Source organism: Sminthopsis crassicaudata, chromosome 3 (assembly GCF_048593235.1).
Source record: "Sminthopsis crassicaudata isolate SCR6 chromosome 3, ASM4859323v1, whole genome shotgun sequence".
NCBI classification, from domain to species: Eukaryota; Metazoa; Chordata; class Mammalia; order Dasyuromorphia; family Dasyuridae; genus Sminthopsis; species Sminthopsis crassicaudata.
The window spans coordinates 433,965,998-433,993,988 of NC_133619.1; the positions used below are offsets into that span (position 1 = coordinate 433,965,998).

Below are 27,991 nucleotides of genomic sequence, written 5' to 3' on the forward strand. Positions count from 1 at the left end.
TTCATCTTCCAGCTTCTAGCCACTATGAAAAGGGCTGCCACAAACATTTTGGCACATACAGGTCCCTTTCCCTTCTTTAGTATTTCCTTGGGATATAACCCCAGTAGTAGTATGGCTGGGTCAAAGGGTACATTCATTTTTTAAAAATGAGTTTTTACTAGTGCATTTTAAAAATATCACTATAATTTCCCTCAGTATCCCTTCCCTCCTTTTCCCAGAGCACTATCCTATCTAAAAGGTGAAATTCCTTAAAATAAGTACAAAAAAAGAAAAATAAGAATAACTTAAAAATTCACCCAAAAAGTCTAAAATTATGTTCAACATTTTTGAGTCTCTCCTCTCTCCAAAGAGGTAAGATGAGAATGTCTTCTCATATCTCTTTTTTCAATAATTTGTTCACTAAAATTTTTCAACATAGGACTTTTAACAAATATTTTGTTTACATTTATTATATATTATTTTCTTGTCTTTGTTTACTTCGCTCTGAAGTAAACAGATTGAGTATCAGCTCATATAGATCATTCCATGTATCTCAGTATTTCTCACCTTCATAATTTCTTACAGCACAGTAATAATCCATTGCATTCATGTAGCACACTTCATTTAGCCAATCCTCAATTGATAGGTATCTACTTTGTTTCTAATTCTTTGCTATTAAAAAAAAAAGTATTGCTATATTTTTATGTATATGGAGATTTTTTCCCTTATGAATGGCCTCTATGATTTGAGTATAACTCAAGTAATAAAATACTTAGTTCAAAGTGAGTGGACATTTTACTTACATTATTCCAAATTGCTTCCCAAAATGGTTGTATTGATTCACAGCTCCATCAACTATATCTCTATTGCCTATCTTCCCACAACTCCTCCAACATCAACTGTTCTCATATTTTGTCATTTTTAATAGTTTGCAGAATGTGAGATGAAACCTTAGGAGTGTTTTAATTTGTATTTCTCTTATTATTAGTCATTTTAAATCTTCTTTCACATGAGTGTTAATAGTTTGCCATTCTCTTAAGAATTATTTGTTCACCTCCTTTGACCACTTTTGAACACTAATCTATGAAAAATTGCTTTTGATTTTATTTTTATATATATATATATATATACATATATATATATATACTTTGTCTATTTGTCTAACTAACCACATACACATATAGATAAATATAGATATATATTGTTTATACATCTTGGAAACCAAGAGCTTAACAGATATATTTAATATAAATATTTTTTTTTCCTTTTCCCACACTTCCCTCTTTATCCTAGGTATATTAATTATGTTTGTGTAGAAGCTTTTCAGTTTCCTGTAATCAAAGTGATCTATTTTATTTTTGTAATTGTCTTATTTGACTAGAATATCCATTTTATGAAGACATATAGGCCAGGAATTTCTGATTTCTTTACAAAAGGCCTTCCAGTTTTTGCTACTATACCCCAGGAGATATGCTTTTGCTCCCACTTACCCCTTTCAATTTTTTGTTGTTGTTTCAAATTTTTCCTTTATTAGAATGTAAGCCTCTTGAGGAAATGGATATCTTTTCACTTATATTTTAATTCCTAGCATTTAGCATAGTACCTAGCACATAGTAAAGCTTTTAATAAATGCTAATTAATTGACTGACTGATTCCAAGACCTTATATTAACCCCATTGAAACTTGAACTTTCAGTTTTTAAGATATCAAATTATATTTGCTAATTACAAGATCCTAATGGTCTGAATGACCTTCAGTATTTCTCTGTTTTTATTCATAGATGTGCCTGCCTATAAATTCTATGAAACCAGCTATTTAATGAGATATATACACATACACACAAACACACACATATAAACATTTATATATGTACATATATACATAGGTATATTCATTTTCAAATAATATGTGGCAAATGTGTAGCCAGAAAGGTTAATTAAATTCCTGATTAAAATTGAAGATTAAAAAAACAAAACAAAAAAGGATGATTGTTTTGTGAGTCTGTGTGCATATATGTATTCAGAAATACTTCTCTGCCTCCATCAGGCTAACTATAAATCACATTTTCAGGCAAAAAAAATTTTCTTTAAAAAAAAAGAAATTTTTTTTCTTTGAAGAGACCAGCAGAGGTGGCTCTTTTGCTTTGATAACAGATTATTTCTTCACTACAAGTGATTGTTTTATTCAGCCTTTAGAGTGAAAACCTTTTTTTAAAACAACAACAATAGCAAAAACAATGCTGTATGTATGCTTTATGGCACAAATCGATATAAATATTTACTAGATCTATGAGCTAAAATATATAAATACTTATTTGTCATACTGTGTAGAGAGATCATGGAAAAATATGTGGAAGGAAGTGTCATTCTTCTTTGCTTCCTCCTCTCCAAAACTCTGACCTAAAAAGACAAAAGAGTTCTTTCTGAAGGATTATTCAGAGAGATGTGAAACACTTATCTTTTTTGTACTGTACATTTGGGCTATATAGACATCATGATGTAATAGAAATAATGTGAAATGGGGTGTCAGGATGCCTAAGTTTAGTCATAGCTCTACTACTCATTAGTGATATAACCTTGACTTAAAATAATTTCTCTCATTTATGTAAGATCTAAGCTCCTCCACAGAAAACCCATAGCTTCTGGAGTGAACCTCCACCAATATATTTATTTTTAATTAATTTAATGTATGCTGAGTTGAAAACAAAGGCTTTGACTCAGCTAAACAGAGGACTACCCTTTCCTCATTGTTGCTTCTGCTTTTCTATCAAAACTGTTGTCGCTGTTCAGTCATTTCTTGTCTGATTCTTTGTACTTCATATGAGGTTTTCTTGCAAAGATACTATAGTAGCTTGCCATTTCCTTCTCCATTCATTTTACAGAAGATGAAACTGAGGCAAACAGGGACTTGCCCAGGGGCACACAGCTACTAAGTATTTTAGGCTGAATTTGAACTCAGATCTCTGTCCATTTTTCCATGTAAATTATCAAAATTACCTTGAATTTAGTGGCAGCTAGATAGTACACTGGAACAGGAGTCAGGAAGACTATCTTTCTCAATTCAAATCGAGCCTTAGACACTTACCAGTCTGTAACCTTGAGCAAGTCACTTAACCTGTTTGCCTTAGTTTCTTCATCTATAAATTGAATTAGAGAAGGAAATGGAAAACCATTCTAGTTTGCCAAGAAAATCCCACCTAGGGCACAAAGATTTAGAAATGATTGCATTTATTTTCTATATAGGGATGCAAGGATGAAAATACAGATGTACATATCTTCCATAAAAGAATGAAACAGTATAGTATATCTGGATTTGTACTTAGAGGATTTAGCTTCAATTTTTGAACAGAGCTTACAGCTATTAAGCAATCTAACTCTCAAAATTCATGGAGGATCATTCAGATTCAGGTAGAGGTCATTCACAAGGAAGCATGAATTAAATAACCAAAAGCATATGTATAAAAGGAAGATCTGGAACCAAAAGCCAGGAGAAAACTTGAGGTCTTCATACCAAGGAGATGGGACTCATATAGGTCAAATCAGAATGAACAAATTGTTTTGTCTCATATATAGGACAGCTAACCAGTCAGAATAAAACATGGTGAGATTGCATTATAGACTTGCTATGATTTATTCATGAGAGTCAAACCTTCATCTGCATCTGCTACCATGGGGCTGAAACAGAAACTATTTCTTTATCAGAAGAGTCATGGTAGATTAAATCTTTCCAAAGCCATGAATGATCTACTTTTCATTGTTACCAACAGATGTGCCTAATAAAATATTTATATTGCAATTAAGTAATTTAAAATTAATATTATTTAAGTTATTGAATTGCAAATATTAATACAATATTTGTGTAAGTTACAAAATTATTGTGCTATGAAAACACAAACACCAAACAATCTATAATTTCCTCAGTCAAGGAAATTCCTGGTGTGGGAACTCTCCCTTCCAAAATAGATTGCAACACATTTTCAATTTAGTAGGATTATAGGATCACAGATTTACAACTAGAAAGGACTTTAGAGATCATCCAGTCTAATCTGTTCACTTTACAAATGAGGAAATTGAGACTAAGAGAAGACAACAAACATGTACCAGATCATATAGATAGTAAGTGGCAGAGCCAGCATTTAAGCTGAAGCTCTAAAATGTATAACTCCATTATGCCATACTTCTTGTACCTACTATCCTAATTCTCTGCTAATTTATCTTGTAAATTTACATTGTGAACAATGTTTATCAATACAAGATCATATACAACTAAATATTAGGTTTCAGTCCAGGGTGTATATATAGAAGTAGTGATGGAATAGTCACTTTTAAATTAAAACCGGATGCTGTTGATAATTTAAATGTGTTGTAGAGATTATTTGGAGAATGGAATAGATGTATCCTGAAAACAAAGTTACATCAACTTCACTTAGCCTCAGAGAATTCAATTACATCCAACTCTTTGTGACCCAATTTGGGGTTTTCTTGACAGAGATACTGAAGTGGTTTGCCATTTCCTTTTCTAGCTCATTTTATACAGATGGGGAAACAGAGGAAACAGGGTTATGTGACTTGCCCAGGGTCATAAAGTTAATAAGTGTCTGGGCTAGTACGTTTCAAGATGTGTCTTCTGACAATTGGTCCAGTACTCTATCCACTGTGCCACCTAGCTATCCCTCAGAGCTTATGGATATCATTATTTTTATCTTTTAGAGAGAATAGGCTCTGGAAAGTGTTTCATTTATAGTTGTCATCTGGAGAGAAATGATGATCATAATGAAAGAATGAGACAGAGAGAAAAAGCTGAAAGAAATTCTTTCCTGTGGACCTGAGTGAGTTAACTGTCAAGAAGAAAGAATCTAAAAAAATATTGAGATCATTTTAAAAAAATTCTTATTTTGAGTAGACATTATAAAGAGAATTTATGAACAACTTTAATTACCACCCATAGAGAACTATGTTCTTCAAGTTGAGGAGTCAGTGTCATTCTTCCACTTTTTAAAGAATACCGAGGTAACTTTGGCTATGAACTTTATTTACTCCAATACACTGTAAATAACTATTTATGCCTTCATTTTATTATTTTTTTACTGTAATAAATTGTATGAGCAGTAAGCAGTAACAATATGAGACCAGAGGTTTTGGTAAGTAGAGAAAGTAGAATAAGAGCGTGTGGGAAAAGGGAATGCTTCAGTTTATTTGTAAACTGAGGTGGAAACTCAAAACTAATTGACTAATAACAGAGATTGTGCATTTATAAGGAAGTATCAGGACATACCCTTTGGTTGTCTTAAAATGAGATTAGAGAATTAATAAGAAAATGGGTTTATTATTAGTCAGAAAGATAGTAATGGTTGGTGTATTTGTTGATTAGTGTCATTGTTTTTTTTTTTTTAGGCTGGGGTTAAGTGACTTGCCCAGGGTCACACAGCCAGGAAGTGTTAAGTGTCTGAGACCAGATTTGAACTCGGTCCTCCTGAATTCAAGGCTGGTGCTCTATCCACTGCACCACCTAGCTGCCCCAGACTAGTGTCATTGTTTATATTTTTTTTACATTATACCCTATATTGGAAATATATACACATAGTTCAGTCAAGTTTATGACTAGAATGAAGCAGATTTCAAGAGGCTGAATCCCCATGATTTCTAAGAAATAGAATAAGATGGAATGCTAGTGAGTAGGAGAGCCCTAAAGCTTTGAAGTGAGTATTCTTGGGATATGGAAAAATTTTTTCTCATCTAGTTAGCTAAACTAAATGCACACAAGATTCATGACTGAGGAATAAAAAAAAGTCCTGGGGGATGATAGAGGAGGGTATTAAAAATAGATGCTATCTTTTTAGGCCAAAGGTTTCTGGTCCAAGACTTAAGATTGTTGATACTAGGAGGGCTAAAAACCCTATGGTTTTGTCAACTAATTCCATTGGCTTATACACAATACCCAAAATGCAAAGGTAAATGAGTCCCCAAGAAACTCTTGTAGAGGTGAGTTAACCATTCATCCTGTCTCACGATTAATGGGTAAGGAAAGAATCCATTGTTTCCCATCTTTTCTAGGATTAGTGTTAGAAGCCAGCATGGAAAACTATAGCAAACTTTGATAATTGCTCATCTTCCTTCTTCCAGGAACATCAGGATTCTTCCAGGACTCCTGGGTTTGGGCACTTCATAGCATATTTATCTTGTTCTTTATTCATTCTAGCCAAAGACTGCATCCCAGGCAAAGTAGGAGGGCATTTTTGTCTCAGTTTATCCAGGGTCCAATAGTGGCTATTAACTTTCCTCCTTCTAATAAAGATATTTTGGGGAAATTTATCATCCTGAGTTCCTTGAGAATGCAGGGAGAATCCCACCTACCAGCAAAACAGTAAGACTAGAAGTCAAATAAAATAACCAAAGTGAAAAGGAAAAAGAAATTCACTAGTGCAACTTGAGAAGTTTCTACTAGAACACAGATTTTGCTTATGAAGCTTTTTAAGGTTTAGTCAGAGCCCAACTTCTTAACTGTGGATCATGACCCCATTTGGGGCTTCATAAATGAATGCAGGGATTGTGAAATTATGACTTATTATCAGTAAATGTTTGATTTGTATATTTGTTTACATATCTGTATATCTAGAGACATGTAAAAATTTCTCAGGCAAAAAGGGATTGTGAGTAGAAAAAGTTTAAGAAGCCCTGACTAAGAATTGTATGGCCAATCAGAAGCATTTTATGACATTCAAATGGACCAGTAGCATATGAATGGACCAATGTCTGCCTCTATAGGAAAGTTGGTCTGGAAAGTCCCTAGATACATGTTGGGTACAACAAGTATGGGGCCCTGAACAGCATTTTTCTGATAACAAGATTGCTTTTCTCCTACAATATCACCATCAGATTTAGTATTCAATTCTCACATCTCTCATGTCTAGCATAAATGTTTTAGGATTTTGACATTTTAGGGTTTCGCCAAATGAGTGGTGGTTCCCATTGCCTTAGACATTATGGGTGAATAAGGCTGAATTTGAATGAGCCTTTATTAGCAAATTCTAATTGTACTGAGCCTTTAGGATCTTGAGTCTTGAAGGGACCTTCAATTGTCTCATTCTATAGATAAGGAAACTGAGATTGAGAAAGGTTCACCCAGGTAGTATAAGGACTGAGATTAGAACTCAGGTTCTATGACTAAAGAACCTAAACAACATCTAGTGGGCTGCAGTGAGTTAATCATGGAATCAGCTCTAGAAGACACAAGAAGATCAACCAGTAAGAATGATAAGAGGCTAAGAAAGAGCTAGAACTTGGTTTTTGTACTATACACAAAATGTTAGAATTGACTAAAAAGACTTTAACTTTTCCCAATTGCTTACTATTGTACCTCTTCTAAAAAGCTCTTTAGTAAACACTTAAACAAGGGTGAAGTGCTACTTGAGGAGGCCACTGAATTTTGCAAACTAATCTAGGTGTTAAGAAGCTAGATTTTAAAAAAAAAATGGGTGGGGAGAGAGTGTAGAAACTGAATAATTCTCATCTGTAGACAAAGAATGTGTTCATTTAAAGTAGTTGTTTGGTATGTGTAAAGAAGGGTAAACTAGTCATTTCCCCATCATGCCCTATAGATATAGCTAAGTCATCACAGACTGCCATAAAAAAAAAAAAAAAAGGAGGCTCACCTCTCTGATATTTTCTGCTCCCAAATGCAATCATCTTGTATTGCCTTCTGTGATACCTATTTCCTATGTATGTTAATTCCAAGCTATCTTAGAGACATTATAATACAGCATTATCCAAACTGAGTGGTTCATATTGGCCTGAAAGATATCCTAATTCTTGTGCCAGCCATGTTATTTTTCAAGATATCCTTAGAGATACAGATCTGGTTGCAAGTTGGTCCAAATCTGTAAGAATCCTCAGAAACTGGATTTATTCCAGAGTCATTTCTGGAAATTCTGGAAATTGGTCAGGACAGGTAGATTTGAGAATTGTCAGCATAAAACTGGCATATAAATATCAATTACCTGGGAACTGAAAAAAGTTGTACAAAGGGAGAAGAGAAGAGAGCCCAGGACAGGGTGTTGGAAAATACCTAAAGTTAAAGTGTATGATCTGAAAGATGACCTAGCAAAGTACACAGAGAAAGAGCTGCCAAAGAGGTAAGAGGAGAAGCAGGAGAGAGCTAGTCCCAAAAACCTAGAGAGAAGAGAGGTGATCCACAATGTCAAAGGCTGTAGAGAAGTCAAGAAGAATGAGGATTAAGAAAATGCCGATGGATTCAGCAATTATAAAATCATCGATAACTTTGGGTTTGGGGTATTTGTTTTGTTTTTGGTGAGGCAATTGGGGTTGAGTGACTTGATCAGGGTCACACTGCTAGGATTAAGGGTCTGAGGCTACATTTGAACTCAGGTCCTCCTGACTTCAGGCTGGTGCTCTATCCACTGTGACATCTAGCTACCTCCCACTGACAACTTTGGAAAGAGCAGTTTTGGTGTAAAGGTGAGGATGGAAGCCAGTTCATAAGAGGTTAACAAGAAAATCAGAGGAGAGAAAGTAGAGGCTTCTATTGAAAACCATCTTCTCAAAGAATTCCCAACAGCTATATCAGCTTCTAGCTTACCAAACAATAAGGCAGGTGAATGGGCTGGGGGTACAAATAATCAATTTTCACTTTTAATATCTCTGGTACTTTTGCTATACAAGCTGTTGTTTCATCCCATTTCCTCAGCTATATGAATAGTAATATTCACATATCAAATAATCACTGATAGTATTTTAACATTCTTTATAGCCTCTTATAAAGCCACCTTTTCCATTTAAAAGGAGGCAGTTTTATGAGTCTCTTTGATAAGCACTTAACAGTTACTATTCAAACAAAGCAGGGAAGTCCAGACATGAGGTGCTCCCAGCTAACTACTGCCTCTATCTGGAGTCCCACTTCTTGAACATTATTCAAATTAGCTCTAGGACTCATAATTCTGTGTTTTCCTTTATTGCTGCAGTAAAGTAAATGGTTCTTTTATCCAAATGTTATTTCCTGGCTATTAATTCAGTAGTTATTTTGGATTGTGGCACTCCTCTTTGATTTAGGGATGTAGCTTCTTATAAATATTTAAAAGTATAAGACTGACACTAGGAGAAATTGACTTTGATTTGTTTTGTTAATATCCTATAGCTCAAGTAATTATAGATTTGGAAAGTGTTATCCCCTTCTCTGTTTGTCAGGAGAGATCGAAAGCACTTATCTCTATTATAGTAGTGTACTTGGCAACAGTAAGTCTGTTCTATAAGGCCTTTGTTTCCAAGTCCCCAGAAGAACATTCTAAACATATTCTTTATCATTTTACTTCTCTAGAACATGCACCATCATTAATTCACATTCTTAGATGAAATTGATCTCAAACCCTTATAAAACCTTATTAAAAAAAATAAGAAAACTCACTCTTAGCCTAAAAAAAAGCAAAACTGAAAATAATTTGTCATTACTGAACCAACCAAGGCTTTCTTGGCACCTACAAGAACCAACAGGGATTTGCAGTGGTACCTAGGGTGAAATATAGACCAGAGTGATTTAAACTTGGATCAATCAACCTATTAAAAAAAGGAAAGATCAATAAGGATGGGTCTTGGTGAACCAGAGGTCATCTCACATTTTTCAACCTAATGTTCTTATTTCCTTTCCATTAACATTTCATAATGAAAAAAATGCCTATATTCTTTAATTTTTAAGATAATTAAGATAATTTAGTGCTTTTGAAATGTGGGGGATTTATAATGGCAACATTGAATACCCTATGAATATTCCACAGGACAAGTCCAACTTGGGCAAATATGATGCATGTATTTGCATCATCATTGCATTAAAACTATGAGTTTACACTGGATGAAGAGGGCCAGGGTGAAGATGTAGCTTAGTCAACATCAGCAATTTAAACCTTTTCAATTTATTACTTCTCACCTAGACCCCTGCATTAGTTTTCTACTTGAATGTCTGGTTTCCTGTTACTCTCTACTTCCAAACTGTACTCTACACAGCTACCAAAGTAATTTTCCTAAAGCATAAGCCTAACCAAATCACTCCGTTGCTCAAGAATCTTTACTGCCCCCTGTTATCTTAATGTTAAAATAAAAACACCTCAGCCTGACATTTAAAGCCTTTTACAATTAGACTCCAGCCTTCCTTTCTTTCTAGTATCATATCAAATCCTCTCCTTTTTATATATTATATTTTAGCCAAAATGTCCTAACTTAACTTTTTCAAATTCTAGCTGTCTATTTCCTATCCCCAATGACTTTGAGTAATCAATCCCCCTGCCTGGAATCAGCTCCTTCTTCAACCCCAGCTCATAGGATCCCTCAATGTTCGGTTCACATGCCCCATCCTAAGGAAGTCATTCCCAGTTCCTCTAGTTGGTAATGTTCTCTCCCTTTTCAAATTAAAATGAACATATTTATTGTTGTTTCTCCCCAAAAGACTATAATATTTTTGAAAGCATAAACTGGTCTAAATTTTTATATTTGTATTCTCAGTGTTTAACACAGTGCCTTTCATTTAGTAAATGCTCAATAAATGTGTGTTGAATTGGATGCGTTGTGTTTTTTAGGAACTTCTTCAAAAGATTTCCAGCTTTATTTTAATTTTGGTAAATTTTACCAGTTAATATTTATAATAGCTCTTAAATGGTCTCAAAACATTTTACAGGCATTATGTCTAGGAGTATACTGGAGGACTCCCTAAAAACCAATTGTTAAATTTTCAGAAATTTGCAAACACTACATATCAGGACTTGATTAAATGTTTTCTTAATTGTCCAGACTTTAAAAAGTGATAGAGAACATGTTAATGATGGACAATAAACTTGAAAGTAGGTATTACATTATCAGACAGACATCTATTAAACATTTATTGACATACTAAGGGAAGAGGAATAAACATTTATATAGCACCTATTAAGTGCCAAGCACTGTGCTAAGTGGGGAAGCACAACCAGAACCTTGTCACATAGCTAGTATCTGAGGCCAAATTTGAATTCAAATTCAAATCTTCCTGACTCCATACTCTATCCACTTTGTCACATAGTTGCTCTGCTGATAGCCTTTAAATTTCACCACAAAACAATAATTAAGCAATAGTTAAGCAATAATTAACAATAATGTCACACAATTTGAAATGTTAGGATGTTGCAGCTTTAAATCTCATCTTCTTTTCATTGCATTGTACTGTTCCTCACTATACCATGCTAGACTCGGGAAGGATCAGGATTATATGTTTTAATACTTTTGATGGATTGACATTTTCTATGTAGACCTTGAGAACAGAATAAATATAGCCAGAATTCTTTTAAATTGCTCATCCTTCTTCCCTTCCAAGGATACTAGCTAAGGTTCACATTTTAGCAAACAATGGCACATATGCTGTATTATTATTCCACAAATATTTAAGTATCATATACAAGATATTTTTGCTATGCATATAAACTAAAATGTTTAGCCTGATACTTATTCTCAAGGAGTTTTCAATTTAGTGTGGGAGCTACATATTGAAAATAGCTATCATACAAGTTAGATTTGTACAAATGATGAGTTAACATGTCATGAGAAATTTGAAAAGAGCAATCACTTTAAGATTGGAGGTGATCAGAGAAGAATGAATGCAAGAGCTAAGACCTAAGCTAAGGATTATTTAAATAACCAACTTAACTACAAAGGACATATGAAGAAAGATGCTATCTGTATCCCAAGCAAAAACTGATAATAGATGTATAGAATGATTTTACATATATATATTTTGTATATATGTATATATACTATATATATTTGTATCTAATGGTAACCATATGAAGGAAGAAAAAAAGAAAAAAGAAATTAAAATGATAACAACTTTATATTATATTTAAAATAGCAAGTTTTACATAATAGACCTGCAGTTTCATGTGTAATCATCATTTTATTATTACGTTATGTTATGGAAATGCTTGTTTTATTCCACAAATTAAAAATAAAATAAAATAAATTTTAAAGACTTGAAGAGAAAGTGATGTTTGAAGTGTAAGAGTCAAATAAAAAGAGAAAGGAACGCCAAGAAGATATCCTTAGGGACACACACAAAAGGGTAGAAGGAAGAAGAAACAACAAGGATCTTACTTAGCCGAGAAAGTACTCTTCACTACTATTTCTAGCTCCTAGAGCTGCCAGGATCACCCAACAACCTTTCTTCCTTTAAAGTTCATGCTATCTACTTCTCTCCAAGATTATTTCATGACTACTTCCCAATACCTTTTTTTCAACATTCATCCTGCTTGACCTTTCTTGAAGCATGGGGCACTTGTGACCACTCCTTAATACTCTCTCTTCCTTCTATTTTAATGACACTACTTTCAAATAGTTATCCTATCTCTCTGTGAGGGAGATAGAAATTATAGAATCTTAGATTTGGAAGACAGCTTAGAAGCCATCTAGTTTAGCCTGTATCACATGCTTTCTAGTTCTTTCATCATCTTGGTTGCTCTCTTCAGTACACACTCCAGCTTGTTAAAGTCATCAACTTCCTTTCTAAAACGTGGTACCCAGAAGTGGATGCAATAACCTTGGTGTGATATAATTAAAGTGCCTCATGACTATCACCTACTTTGTTCTGGATGATATGCTTCTATAAATGCATCCCAAGATCCTCAGTGACCAGAAATGGATTGAATTGCTCAGACTGATTACACCCAGAGTATAACTTATTTCCTGTATAATTTTTCTCTGTGACTAAGCTAGGGTTACTTAGGGATAACTCCTCCCCACCACTACCACCAAAGAAAGATTGCACTTCCACTATTTGCAGCTTGAAAGGAGAGGCTGACTTAGTAACACATCAAGATACATGGTGAATCATACCAAAGGAAACCCAATATAAAGAGATTTCCTAAAAGTTCTTTTTTCCTTTAAATATCAAACAGATTTTATAGGGCAACTGGTTTAGAGTTGTTTAATATGGATGTTTTGATACCATTACATATGAGCAACTAAATAGATGGAAGCTTGACTTGGAGTCAGGAGGCCTACAATTCAATCCTGGCTCATATATTTAATAGTTGTGTGACCTACAAGTGGCTTAATATTTCTCATCCTCAGTTTCCTTATCTATAAGGTACAGATAATAATAGAACCTACCTCCCAGGGTTATTATGAGAATCGAATCAAGTGAGATTGTGTATGCGTTTATATGTATATGTGTGTATATATATATATATATATATAATAACTATGACATATTTACATAGAATAAAGCAGAAATGTATCATTATTATTATTCCCAAAATGAAAGAAAGAAAAATTAAAACATACATTGGTTCTCCAAACATTGAGTTTAATTTAAGAAAACATACTCAGTGCTAGAGATGCATGATATACCCCTTTTTATCCCATTGAGTATATACAGTAAACATATACTAAGGAACACTTCTATACCTAAAGGATATAAGGGATGCTGCAAAATGGTATATTTTCATCTATATTATCTAAATAGTAGCAATTAAAATTCACAGCTGCTGGCTGTCCAGATGTTTCTTGCTTTTAGAGTACAGTAATCTGCATGAGAATATATTGTATTACTGCAGTTGCTGTAAACTAGACAGCTCAGTATTCTAAATTCTGCATACAAGCTCTAGTGAGTATATTTTATCTTCAGATTAGTTCTCTCTCTCTCTCTCTCCCTCTCCCTCTCCCTCTCTCTCTCTCTCCTTTCCTCCCTCCCTCCCTTTCCTCTTCATTTGCTTGCTTGGGGCATTTGCAGTTCAAAAACAAAAGACATTTACTGCTTAGAGTTTAGCTGTATCAGGGTGTAAGTGCAGGTCAGGCTTGATTTATGTGACACTTCTGATAAGCCCTGGATGAGAGCAAGACACTGAGCTTGGGATGTCTGTGAAACTTACATTGACTTATGTCTCTTTCTTTTCCAGGCAGCCAACATCCCTCTGGTCTCAGAGCTTGCCATTGGTGACATACATTTTGATGACTTTTCCCTTGACGTTGATGCCATGATCACTGCTGCTCTGCGGATGTTCATGGAGCTGGGGATGGTGCAGAAATTTAAAATTGACTATGAGGTAAGTCACCCCTTTCCTTAGTAAACTTCCCTCCTCCACTTCTCATTTGAGCCAATAGGGCCATGGGCCATTGATCTGATGCAAATCTCTGCCTTCTCATTTCAGACACTATGTAGGTGGCTTTTGACAGTAAGAAAGAATTATCGAATGGTACTGTACCACAATTGGAGACATGCTTTCAATGTGTGCCAGCTGATGTTTGCAATGCTAACTGTGAGTGTATTTTGCTACTATGGAAGAGCTTGTCTTTTCTGCCTCAATCGTCTAAATGCTTTACTTTTAATTTTTCCTGTTCTTTAACACTTACTATAATATATATTTCTCTTCATCAAAATCCACATTCTCTAGGGCATAGAATAAGTGCTACTTATTTTGGCAAAATTTCCCAAACCATAGCAGCCATGAGATTACTGACACATTGAAAAGGACAAAATAACTAGTTTTCATTCTTAGAATACTTGTTTTTTTAAAAGCTTTTTGCAAAATTCCATCCTGTAACACAAGTTTTCAATTTACTCTTTCCATCTGTCTCTGTCTCATATCTAACTCAGACATGAAGATGGGTAATAGAACAATGAAATAACCTGCCAACAGTTGTACTAAAAAGGCTGCAATATTTACTGTAGAGCACATTATTAATACAGAGAAATTCCATTGAACTCATTTTAAAAGGTTACAGAAGGTGGGAAGAGGAGCAGTCCACATTCTTGGCAGTTAACTGGAAGTCAGTTGGGGTCAGATATTGGATCTACTGCTCTAGAAAGCTCTATGAGTCTACCATCATGGAAATTTGTGCTACTTGGGTTTTTTTTTTTTTGGGGGGGGGAAGTAGCCCAAACCTAGATGCAAATGACATCTGGTCAATGATAACAGTTGGGATTTGTATACTTGGAAGTAAATGTTTTACTACAATGACAGAAATAAAACCTTCTGATAGAATCCATTTTTGGGGAGGGAAAACCCAAATGCTTATTTTGGCCCACCCCATTTTAAGTAAAATACTAAGAAATAAAACATTTATTAATGGAAACAAATTGACTTCTCTTTGGCCTACTGGCATTTTGTGGAAAACCTTTTGATACCTTAAAAGAAAGAGTTCCTAGAAATGATCATTCTTAATCTGATAAAGAAATAAAAATTCTATCCAAATAGTTTAATATCTAAATTACACATTTAGGAAAGTAAAATTTGGGGAATATGAATGTAGGTACTCTTTTGTCTTTATTGCAGACAAAGGATTAGCTTTTTGACACTTTGCAGAGTCTGACCCATAGTAAAAAACTAATAAATGCTACTTGACTTATTATTTAGTCAATTCAGTCTTGTCTGCTTCATTGTGACCCCATTTTGAAGTTTTCTTGGCAAACATATTGGAGCAATGTACTGCTTTCTTTTGTGACTCATTTTACAGATAAGAAAACTAAGGCAATCAGAGTGTAGTGACTTGCCCAGGGTCACACAGCTAATAAGTGTCTGAGGCTATATTTGAATCCAGAAAGATGAGTCTTCCTGAGCACTCTAACTGTTCTTGTTCATTACTAACAATAATACTTGTTAGTAAGTTGTGACTTACTGACACATATGGAGGAATTACATGAGTAAAAGAAGTCAATTCAGCTTACTAAGACAAAAGTCTGAAAATGCCTTGGAGACAACAAATAATGTTGAATCCTAATTCTTTGAGGTTCATGGAAGCAAATTAGATCAACATACTGGATCTCTCCAAGCATTTAGTCATTTCCTGTATGATGTACATTCAGACTTAAACTAAATCAGAGTTTCTTAAACTTTTCTGAGTCTTAGATCCTTTTGGTAGTTGGGCAAAGCCAATGGATGCCTTCTCAGGATAATATTTTTAAATAAATAAAATACTTAGCCCTAAAAGAAAACTAATTAGATTGAAATAAGGCTGGCTTAATGTTTTTAGAATGAGTTCACTGACTCCAAATTCAAAAGGCCTACAAACAATGTGCCATTTTTTATTGAACAGAAAGAAGCTGGAGCAGCTAGGTGGTGCAGTGGATAGAGCACCAGCCTTGAATTTAGGAGGACCCGAGTTCAAATCTAGTCTCAGACACTTAACACTTCCTAGCTGTGTGACCCTGGGCAAGTCACTTAACCCCAATTGCCTCAGTGAAAAAGAAAGAAGCTTTGAACCTAAAGGTTTAATTTACTAAAGTAACAAAGTTAGTGGAATGAATAGAGGTCCATATTTTGTAATTTACTTTTTAATTTATAACATTAATATCAGGAAGAATTGTATATCTCTGTGTGTTTGTAGGTGTATGTGATCAGATACTATGTTATATTTTTTAATCCTCAGCACCGAGGATGTATAAACATGTATTCAATAAATTAATTTTATTTTGGAGATCATAGAATCATATAGAATCACCAGCCTCTATGGGTATCAAGGACTTTATCCATTGATGGAAAAAGAAAAGACAATAATATTATGAATCAATGATAGGAATAATCAAAATAGACCTTTCTAGAAAATCATATGACCTTTCTAGAAAAAAAGGAAATATTTTTTAGAAAAGTAAAAAATACATTATTTTCCAATATTATCATAATTTTATAATTCAACACAATGGAGTGACTTCTATGTGAAAAATATTGTTCTAGGCACACTGGGAGAAATTGAAAAATAATTCTTGCTTCTTCAAGCTTAAATTTTACTAAGGAAATAAAAGTTGGTACTCTTCAGGAAATAAGGGGAGGGATTAAAGAAACAAAATAGTTCTTATTTGGTCAGAAGATTTCATATTCACATCCTTAATGTAAATCCATTAAATGCCCTTGACCTGTTGAAGGAGGTTTTCGTACTGGTTCACCTAGAGGCAGGATCTTAATTCTTTACTATATTAAAACAGAAAATACAATTCTGGGCAGAAAAATTCATAGAACATCATGTTATGATCTTTTAGAAAATATTTCAATTAAAGAACAAGCTCTAGAATGGGCATGGTTTCTTACACATGAATTGTACTGCTCTTTATTATATGATTGTTCATCTGTGACACATGCAGGTCAGGTGCACACATAAGGGAGGGTGAGAGGGAAAGAAAGGGAGGTCCCTACTGACTCAGAGAATCTATAATTGTCTTTTCTTGATCTCAGACACACACACACACACACACACACACACACACACACACACACTCTTTCATACTCATACCCTGGCTGGTAACTACTAAATTTTAAAAATATTTTTAGTGACATTTTTACTTAAATAGTTCTATGCTAGCTGCTATTGGCAGGAAGTGCTTCTCAAGGTCTGTTTTCAGCCCCCATCCTACTACTGGGTTTGCAGAGGAACCCTGATTTAAAGCCCCTGGCCTACATAGTTTTAAAGATAGAGAAGGGAGAGATTCTAAAGCACTGGGGCACATCATTAATAAATCAATCTGTTTTCTCCCAACCTTTTTCCAAGCTAAAAGTGGCCCAGGACATCTCTTCTTCTAATCTGGAGGGATCCAGAATGAATTTGATGTCCAAGCCAATAGCCTTGTCTCAGACAATACTGACTGGGTGTGTATTAAGGGACATTGTCAGGGTGGAAGACATTAGAATGTATTTTATACACACACACACACACACACACACACACACACACACACACACACACACCACTTTGCAGGGTAGAAAGCATGCTCTGCAGCAAATTAACTTCCAATGAACAAGAACCTTCTGACTAGACAGCAATTATGTAACTTGCCAATGTGGGTGCTGGTAAGGTGAGTGGGCTAGCCCAAAAAGAGAGCAAAAATGGGGTGACCCATGATATCCCTATGCTTCATATTGAACTAATAGAGGTTACTTGAATTGGAGAAATAATAAAAAATTGAATTCAAATAAAATAAACTCCTAAAAAAATCATTGAACTCACACTGATGACTTAATTTCTGAAGTAGAGGCCGTAATGCAGAATTCTCTACCCAGAGCACCCCTATAGCATAGTTAGTGGCTTTTCTAACACTGTGAAATCATCCTCCTATTTTCCTTCTCCTGGATTGTCCCCATCGATGGAATTCTCCAGTCGCCTGAAAAATGTCACAATAGAAGCATGTGACAACCCTGTGAGCTGGGGACTGAGTCTTTGTGAGCTGCATTTTCCTCTAGGTGGCACTCCAAGGCTAAATTTCTCTTCTAGATGCCTAGAAAAGGAGAGACATTAAACCTTCTCTTCATCTAGGGCAGATGATAAAGAGGAAGGGTTAGACTGGGGGTGGGGAAGGAAGGAGGGAAGATTTATTTTTAAAAGGGACACCATCAAAGCCAATCTGCCTAAAAATCAACCCTTCTTATCAAGAATAGATCCATTTTATGGCAGAAATGGATAATTTTCACATACTCATTTGCTGCTATGGGCATGAATTGTCTGGCCTTTTTAATGCATTTTTTTTCTTTTTTTCTTCTGAAATCCTATTGTTTCTGGGAATGGGAAAATGTATAAAGGTGATGGTTTTAATATATTTGCATTATATTTTTGCAGTTCACTCTGCTATACAGGCAAAGCTTATATAAGGTTCCACTTGCTTATTTCTTTTAGTATATTTATATAGTGGATTCTCTACTACAGACAAAGTCAACATAAGAGGTTTACTTCCTTACCTGTGCTCTCTGGGGTTATTCAGAACACAGAGACAGTAAACATTATTGCTGAATCAGAATTGTGTTCTCCAAAGTACTCAAGCTGATGCCCTAGACCCAATGAACTTTATGCAGATAAACAGAAGCAATATACATTCCCTTGGAAATAAAAAGCTCCATTATAGGATAAACAATTTGTTGTAGAATGGTAGTAATCTGGCCTGCCAATGACCCAGATAATGACTAAATAAGTCACTCCATCCTTCTCTGCCTGAATTTTCAGATCTATAAGGCAAAGGTTACAATATCTCTCCTTTGCTTTTAAATGGACAGTTTGGAGATTCAAATTTGCTAAGTGCTTTTAGTTCTATAGAGAAAAGTAATATAGAGTATGAGTTTTCACACTGGAAAAAAAAAGGCACTTGTTCTAATTTTCTTAGTTTTCAGAAGAAATTGAAAACGACTATATTGTTTGTTCCCGGTAATTTAATAAAAGATAGTATGAAGAGCAGCTAAATATTCAGCAACATTGGGTGGAGGAGAGTGGGTTGCCACTGATACACAGAATCTGACAGTTTCCCCAAAAGAAGCATGCCTTAAAAATCAGTATTCTATCCTCAGAAGACCATCCTAGGGATGTGCTCATTAGCGTCTCATGCCATGCCTTGCACCTTATAACTGCTCAATAAAGGTTAATTGAATGAGCGGACTTCGTTTCGGGTAATATTACTCAGGGAACCATGGTGCCCAGTGTCCAGCACAAAGCCGTAAAATGATGAACATCTATCACCACTAGAAATCTTGTTCTTTCTCTGTATCACAGGAAAGTTCAGATAGGGTTCATATAGAATATTATGATCTTGCAAAATTCACTGGATATGAAAAGAGAAGAGCTCACGATCACATTAAAATTTATAGCAGGGCTGCCAAAGCGGCTCCAGTGGGGGATTGCTGTTCAGCACTAATAATAAGCGGGTATCACAGCAAACACATGGACACCCCCTGACATTTACAGTGGGCTTCCTAAATCTCGTATGTGGATAGAACATGTTTAAGTCCATATTTGTATTGTCAACAAGGTTATTTTCAGAGATAAGCCACAAGGTTTATTGATAATTCAAACAAGGGAGCAGAAAGGACATTTAGGGAGAAAAATCCAGCCTATTCACAAACCTGAAGATAATGCACATCATATTTGTCAGCTGACTATATTTTTCAGGAAAGTTTTTGATTTTTGTTGTAAAAATTTTCTCCCTCAATGTATTTTCAACAAGAAATAAAATTGGCGCTGAAACAGTTCAAGGAAGATTTTTTCAGAAGCACTTTATAGTTTTCATGTAAAATATTGTTTGAGTCAACAATGAGAATCCTAATTTTTTTCATAGAAGTAGCCTAAGATAAAAACAAAAATAGGTCTCAAGATTTTGTCCTTTTCTATGTCTGTTTCAGTAAAGTTAACAATAAGAATTTTTTATTATTACAGACATAATAGATAATATATTAAACTTCAATTTTTATATATTCGCTTTTTTAGTGATACAAAAACAAATAGCTAATAAGAGGTGACTTAAAATTAAACATCAGAATACAATAATTGCTTTGCCTGTTAGCTTGGTATAATCTTTAATTTTCATATTTGCATAACATTTTCCAGTCTAACTCAAAAAGGGAAGGATTTATAAGAATAGGAAAACATCTACCAATATCATATAATCCATCTACTGTGTGGAACATATTTTAAAATTACATTTAATGCTAGTGCCCTTTGACAGGCTCAAAGCTTCCTTCCATCTGTGTTCTGTTTGGCCAGACCTCAAAGTAGCAGTTTGTCCTTCTAACAGATAGTACCCATATCTGTGTATGTTAAAAAAAAAACAAAAAAAAACCACATTCATACACATACACGCACACACACACATATGAATTCAGAGCATCTCATAATTAAGAACCTGGTGTACTAATAACCAAACGGGTACTATTGGGAAGAGGAATAATCCAATTCATTTCCTCACACGAGAGAATGACCTCCATAACTCACTTTAAGCTCTGCCACTCATGAGTTATGGGTCATTCACTTTCTAGTGAAAATAAATTCTCCTGCATCACCATCCAGGGCTAGGTATTTTTTTCCCTCTCTGTACATGTAAATTTTAAAAGTGTATAAACATAATCACAGCCAGTATTATGGGCAAAGTAGATACTCCTGCTCATAGACACTGCTTTTTAATGAAATGTGTTTGTGGTCACAGGGATAGCAACAATCTTTTTACAATATAGGATTTTTGATTAAACTGAATTTATTCTTGAGATTTTTATGGTGTTGGTAAACTGCTTAATCTTCCCTTTTGTGTTTTATGATGCTGACTGAATCCTTCAGGTCAGTGAGATTCGGCAGCAGGCAATGGACCATTTATCACAGCCTCAGTTTTCCATTATCAGCACCCAATTTTAGATGCTTTACAATTTGTTTGTGAGACTTTCTCTAGGCTGAAACTTAGCATCCTCAAAGGTGTCAAGTTGGGAGATCGTTTTCTCAATGTTATAATTGATTTCATTTTCAAAGGTCTGATTTTCAGTTTGGTGAAATACGTAAATTAGGGAATAATGTCTCCTCCTCTACCTGGCCTTTGCAAATCCTATTTTACAGGACATATACTCATGTGGTGCACAATTAGTGTTTACTGCATTGGGGATAGAACCCAAGTAGTGGAATTATCTTTGGTTAAGAAAAGATGTTTTTGATTTCATTCTAACCACTGGTGATTTATCACAAGAGAAATGTGAACCAAAGTTCCTAAATACATTTGGACAAAAGGTGTTGCTGTTATCCTGTAGAAGTACTAATGCACACATACTCTTAGCCTAGCTTTTTACAAATTGGATAGGGGGCTTGATAATATCCTCCCTCCTTCAAACTGTGACCCTTTTTCTGCCCAGTGAAAGTCCCTCTTGACTCTCATTGTGGTTCAGTATTCAGTGGGTGAAGAAGGCCTATACATGATCAACACTAGCATCTTTATTAGTCAACCAATTGACAAGCATTTATTAAGCATCTACAATGTGCCAGGCACTGGAGTACTTGCTGGGTATACAGAGCCAATGACAAAATCATCACTGACTTCAAAGAGTTTATATTTCATCAGGAGACACAATAAATACCTATGTAAGTACAAATAGAATAAAGACAAAGTAATTTAGGGACGGGCTCTAGAAGCCAGGGGATAAGAGAAGGTTTAGTGTAGTAGATGTTGCTTGATCTAAATTCTGAAGTAGAAGATTCTATGACTTGGAGGCAAGGAGGAAATACATTTCGGGCATGGAGATTGGAGGTTGATATTGTGTGTAAGAAACAATCATTGTTCATGGGAGCCCAGCTACATGACATTTGAACCTGTTTGGTGCTAAATTTCAAACCAATTCAACTGACATATGTACTAAATACTTATTATGTGCAGAGCACTGCATAAAGTATCATGATCCCTGACTTCATGTAGTTTCTAGGACCTTCAATTATATAATTTATCTGCCTATCTGCATTGGAGATTGGAATTTCCACACTACAAGTTCCTCACAGAGATAAAATCATAGGTCGAGGTCATGATGTCCCAGCTTATCACCCCAATATCCAAAGAAAATGGCCTTTGGGGAATGGCAGTATCATATGTAGTAAACTAAATTGATTCTGAGACTGGTTATATATGCAAAACATCTCTATTTTAATACATTTCTGGATATATAATTTCGATACCTCTTTCATTGACAATATCTGGTTCATTTGATAGACCATGTGCCTAAACCAAATGGGATAAATGGAAGCTTCTTTTTTATTTAATTTGACTGGAATTATAATAAACCAAGATCAGACTAAGTAATGGATGACTATAGACTCAAATCCTAAAAGAAAAGAATCAGTAGCATTGAAATAAACAGTTTCTTCTCTGTTATTCTCTTAAAAATTGTTTTCAGGTAGATGTTGGGTCTTTCTGCCCCCCAAATAAGAGGAAAGATTGGGAAAGTGTCCAAGTGACCAGGAGGTAGATGCAAGTGGAAAGATAATTATGTACTTAATGAACAAGTATATTTTTAAGGCCTCAAGATTTTGCTCACATTTCTAAAATAACTTAAATCATTCATGACATGCGATAAATTGTGTTTAAATAAGTTTTGGAGAAGTATGAGGCATGTATTGTTTAATTGTTTCAAAATGTGTGTTCTGACTTCTCAGGTGAACATGGATCTATGTCCTAACTCATATATGCCCTTTCCTTAGGACAAGTCCAACACTGCTAACTCTTCTCCTCACTGTTTTTGAACTGTCTCCTCACTGTTCCACAAACAAGACTTTCTCTCCCAGCTCTAGGCATTTTCATCATTAACATTATTAGATCCTGGAGAGCAGAAAGTCTGTTTGAGTTGTCTGTCTGCTTTTATATTTATATATTTGGCTTGGTTTGGTTTGATTTGGTTTTGTCTCCCATAGTAGCTAGCTCAGGGCTAAGCATGCATTGGTAGAAGCTTGTTGAAATGAATATAATTCTAGGTTCCTGGAATTATTCCAATCTTATTCTTAAAAAAAAAAAACAGAAAAGAAAAAGTGATTGAAGAGATGAGAAATAGGGATGGCAAGAAAAGGTCAAGGAGTCAAGGTTGCTAATCCTAGAAAAAAAAAAGAGAGATTACTTACTTATACAGAAGAGTTTAAGTATACAAAAGTTTTATCACAAAGAAAATGCTGCACAATCCTTTCTTTCATCCAGAGAGGCAATCAAGAGGGAAAAAGACTTAACTGAAATCAGAAAGATTTTGCCTGAGTATAGCAACTCTTTTATTGTGAAAATGAGTGAACAAGGGAATGGAAACAGGAGAAGCCTTCATTCCTGATGAGCTTCAAGAAAATAAAAAAAGGACCACCCATCCTATAACTTGTCCTACCTCCTTCACCTCCCACCTTAATGGAACAGGCCTGGTCCATAATATAATAGGAATAAGACTAATAAGAAGGAAGTGACTCGCCTCTGGCTTTTGAGCCTATTATGACATTGACTTTAGTGTCATCCACTGGTTTGTTGGGAAGGTTGATTGAGATGTATGAAAAATGCTTTGCAAACTTAAAGCACATTATAAATATCAGCTATGAGTATTTGTTCTCTCTTCTAGATAATATGCTGCTTTACAGAATATTTTATGGCACATTTTTTGCCCTTTAAGATAAGATAATGGATTTTTAGCCAAAATTATAGCTGGACAAATTGGTAGAAAAATATGTTCTATTTTTTTTTAATCTAAAGACTTTTAACCTGGCAATGAATTAAGATTTTGATTTACCCTACAAAGGATGACATTAGATTTTTAGTTTCCATTTAAGCCGTTAATCAATTTGCCTGTTTCAAGTTGATTCCTGTCCCTTGAAATTAGTTAAGTATCAGTAAATTAAAAATAAATAGAATGAATGAATTTTTAAAAGCTTATAATAAGCCTGGACAAGTAATTTAATCTTGCTTGCCTCAGTTTCCTCACCTCTAAAAATGAGCTATAAAAGGAAATGGCAAACTACTTTAGTATCCTTGCAAAGAGTCACAGAGAGCTAGAAAGGACTGAAAAGACTAAAAACTGACTGAACTACAAGAGCCAAGCACTATGTTAATTAAGAGAGATACAAAGGGGAGAGATGGCACACAAAGCTGAATGGTGCCCAGGGATGGCTACTTTAGACCAGAAAGTTACAGGGACATAAATTAAGCCCCATGGAAGTAGATTAGCACAGTCCATCTAGGAACAGGAGGGTTATCAAGGAATGTATGACCAGAGAGCAAGGAATGAAGAAAAGTATGGTGGTTGAGGCTTTCCTGAAATGTCAAAGAAAAACAGTCACTAAAGCAGTCGAAATGTTTCCATGGCAAATTACCTAAAAGGTGATGGTCACACTAGGGGGAAAAAATCTCCTTCCTGCCATCTAGTTAGTTTCTGGTCAATGGCATAGTAAAATGGCAAGAACATTGGTTTGGAATCAAAAAACCTCGATTCAAATCTTAGCTTTGCTAACTCAGTAGTTATGAAACTTTAGGTCATCTAACATTCCTGATCCTCAATTTTCCTATCTGTAAAATAGGAATAAAATACTTATTGTAGTATTGCATCTACCTCACAAAGATGGGTAGATAAAGCATTTGCAAACCTAAAAATTACTAATTAATATATCATTATTATTTCTATCATTTCACAAGCAAATTCTTTCTGTAGCTCACTGTGACAATTTTAAATTTTTGTTGCACTTCCTATCATAAATCACAAATCACAAATAATTTGATCATTTGATAGCTCTTTCAGGTTAACTTATTTTGAATGATTTCTAGGCTGGTGCTGTTCAGTCATTTTCTAGCCATGTCTGATTCTTCATGACCCCATTTGGAGTTTTCTTGGCAAAGATAATAGAGTGAATTGTTCCTTCCTGCTCTAGATCATTTTATAGAAGAAGAAACTGAGGCAAACAAAGATTTAATGAGAGTCATACAGCTAGTAAGTCTGAGACTGGATTTGAGCTCAGGAAGATGAATCTTCATTTGTACTCCAGGTCCAGCACTCTATTCACTGTGCTACTTAGGTGTCCCTTCTTTGGGAGTCAAGTCATAGCAATGAGATTCAAGTTTTAGTATGGAGAGATTGCTCAGATAATTATTATTCACTATGCAAACTAGACCTTGCAGTAATTATTAAAATCCTCATTTAAACTACTAGTCAAGCTAGATGCATTCTGAAATGTAAAATCCTGTTCTTTGGTCAGTTTTTTTAAAACTGTGCAATCCAATAAAAACAATATATAATGAAAGCATAAGGACTTCAAAACTAGAGGGTTCTTGTTGTACGTAAAGTTGTTGTACATAAAATTTTAATGTCATTTCTTACTCCACCACTACCCCTTTCCCAATACCTTCAGATAGTGCAGCCTTCTTCTCTATTCCTTGACTTTACCTTGTATCTTTTATATATCTATATCTTTATATATATATATATATATATATATATATATATATATATATATATACATATATATGTATACACACACATACAAATATATGTGTATGTGTGTTTGTGTGTGTGTGTGTGTGTACATATTGTTTCTCCCCATGAAAGGCAGGGATTGCTTCATTTTTTGTCTCAGCTTGTAGCATTTATGACACATTATGATCCATAATAAGTATTTAATAAACACCTGTTGATTGGTTTCCCTGACCTGACTTCTGACGACTGTGATTTATATATAACAATGATCATGAAATGAGCAGGAAGGAAAACAAGAAATGTCAGTCATGAGTGGCATATCCCCAATTTTTAAGAAGCTTGTTATTCATCTGAGATAGCTGCTACATAGCCAACTTTTATCTTGTTTAGAGAGAGGATCTTGCTTCTTTCCTGTTCATGAAAGTCATTAAAATTGGACAGTTTGTTTAAAATTCATTACTATTATAACTATTTTAAAAACTATATTAGAGGCCTCTTCAACGTTAAACCTTCCAAATTTGTTCATTTGACTAGCATAATGTAAGAGAAAATGTTGAAGAATTTTGAGTGACTAAGGCTATACTTGGTCCTCAATCTATATCAAACTCGTAATCTTTTAGTACTGGCTTAAGATCCAGTGGATCAATTATAGCTAATCCAACCTTCTTGTTACATCTTTAAAAAATTACATTTAAATCAACAAGCTATCCCTGTCCTATCTCCCCTCACCCTTGAAAAGAAAATAATAGGAAAAACAAAACTTATATAATAAATAAACAAAAGGAATCAGCTAGGTGGCACAGTGTAGAGAGCCTTGGACCTGAATTCAAATACTGCCCTCAGATACTTAACACATACTAGCTGTATGATTCCGGCCAAGTCACTTAATCCCAATTGCCTCATCAACAAACAAACAAACAAATAAATAAATAAACACCAATAAACAAATAAGGAAATAAAGAAAAGATCTATGATTTCTTTAGAATATAAATCCCTCTACTGAAACAGATCACAATCCCCTGAAATCGTAGAAGAAAGTCTTCTTCAAGGGTTGCTTTAATAAGAACAATTTATCACAAAGACAGTTGGTAGCACCTAAAGTCAGAAAGACCTGAGTTCAAATGTGATCTCTAATACTTACTAAACCATGACCCTGGGCAAGTCATTTAACATCTGTCTGCTTTAGTTTCCTCAACTATAAAATGAGGGTAATAACAGCATTTACCTCATGGAGTTTTTGTGAAGATCAAATGAGATATTATTTTAAAAGTGCTTACAATATTGCTTAATACCTAGTAAGTGCTATATAAATACTTATTCCCTTCCCCCTAATCTTAGTCTCTGGTGAGGATTTTCATTTTAGGATAGAAGCCCATCACTAGGCAGATACAAGATGCTATTGCAGGTAAGTAACATCTACCAGAATTTATGTTTATCTGGGAGAGACTATGAAACACCAGTGTCTCCATGAAACCCAGGAGGAGGACATTGAGGGAGACTTGTGGGCGATAAATTATTCATTTCAATATATCTGTAACTTAAATACCTTCTCTTTTTTCTTCATAGCTAAAGATAAATCATAATAAATAGTTATTTTAATAATAAACATTTTCTTCTTAATCCTAAATATTTTAGCTTCTCCTGCTGTCATCTAAAGTTCCCCATTTGTCCAATAGTATTCACATCTTAATTAATCTTTTTTAGCAACTCTATACCACAGTAATTCACCATTAAAATTTAATAAAAATAGTTTTGTTGTAGAAATTTGCTCTACTCTAGTTTTAGCTGGAAATCACTTTTTTTGGCTTCAGGAGTCAAAATTATTATGTAGACTGTGCTTTCCCTTTTTGCCTTGGTTTCTCTCCTTACACACACATAGACACATACAGACACAGCCAGGCACACACACACACACACACACACACACACACACACACACACACACACACACACCACATGCCCTGTCTTGGTTTTGGGGCATGGGTAAATGTGACAGGGAGGTAATTGATCACTGCGGGGACCTGATGCTGTTAGACTGGCCACCCAACCTACAGTAGTTTATGGTAGATGGCAGTTAATCATTTCCTTAAATGATGCTGGTCTAAAAACAGTTGATTGTTACTCACCGGACTAACGTTATCCATCCTTCCTGTTCTGAATAGTTACAGTTGCCATTTTTCCCTTCTTCCCAGACGGCTGGGTTTCAGGAGATTTTGACTGAGGTGGAAATTTTAGCCGTGATTGTGGGCTGCCTATGTCATGACCTCGACCACAGGGGAACCAACAATGCCTTCCAAGCTAAGTAAGTGTTCTAATTGTTGCTATTTTAATGCATTTGCCCTTCTGTTC

At 34.8% G+C, this 27,991-nt stretch overlaps 1 protein-coding gene and 1 long non-coding RNA gene across 2 annotated transcripts in view; one reads left to right on the forward strand and one right to left on the reverse strand.

Annotated features, from left to right (window-relative positions):
* The window catches only part of PDE11A (phosphodiesterase 11A), a 474,543-nt gene that overhangs the window by 342,631 nt on the left and 103,921 nt on the right, over window positions 1–27,991 (forward strand). Inside the window, exons 11-13 of the mRNA XM_074303019.1 lie at window positions 13,901–14,047; window positions 14,153–14,260; window positions 27,835–27,944. Coding sequence (XP_074159120.1) covers window positions 13,901–14,047; window positions 14,153–14,260; window positions 27,835–27,944 — 365 coding nt within the window. The remainder of the gene's footprint in view (window positions 1–13,900; window positions 14,048–14,152; window positions 14,261–27,834; window positions 27,945–27,991) is intronic.
* LOC141562823 (uncharacterized) lies at window positions 1,259–27,924 on the reverse strand. The gene is made up of 3 exons (XR_012488261.1): window positions 27,769–27,924; window positions 13,874–14,011; window positions 1,259–2,378 (listed from the first exon to the last, which is right to left on the reverse strand). It is a non-coding gene; the product is annotated as an uncharacterized LOC141562823 (long non-coding RNA).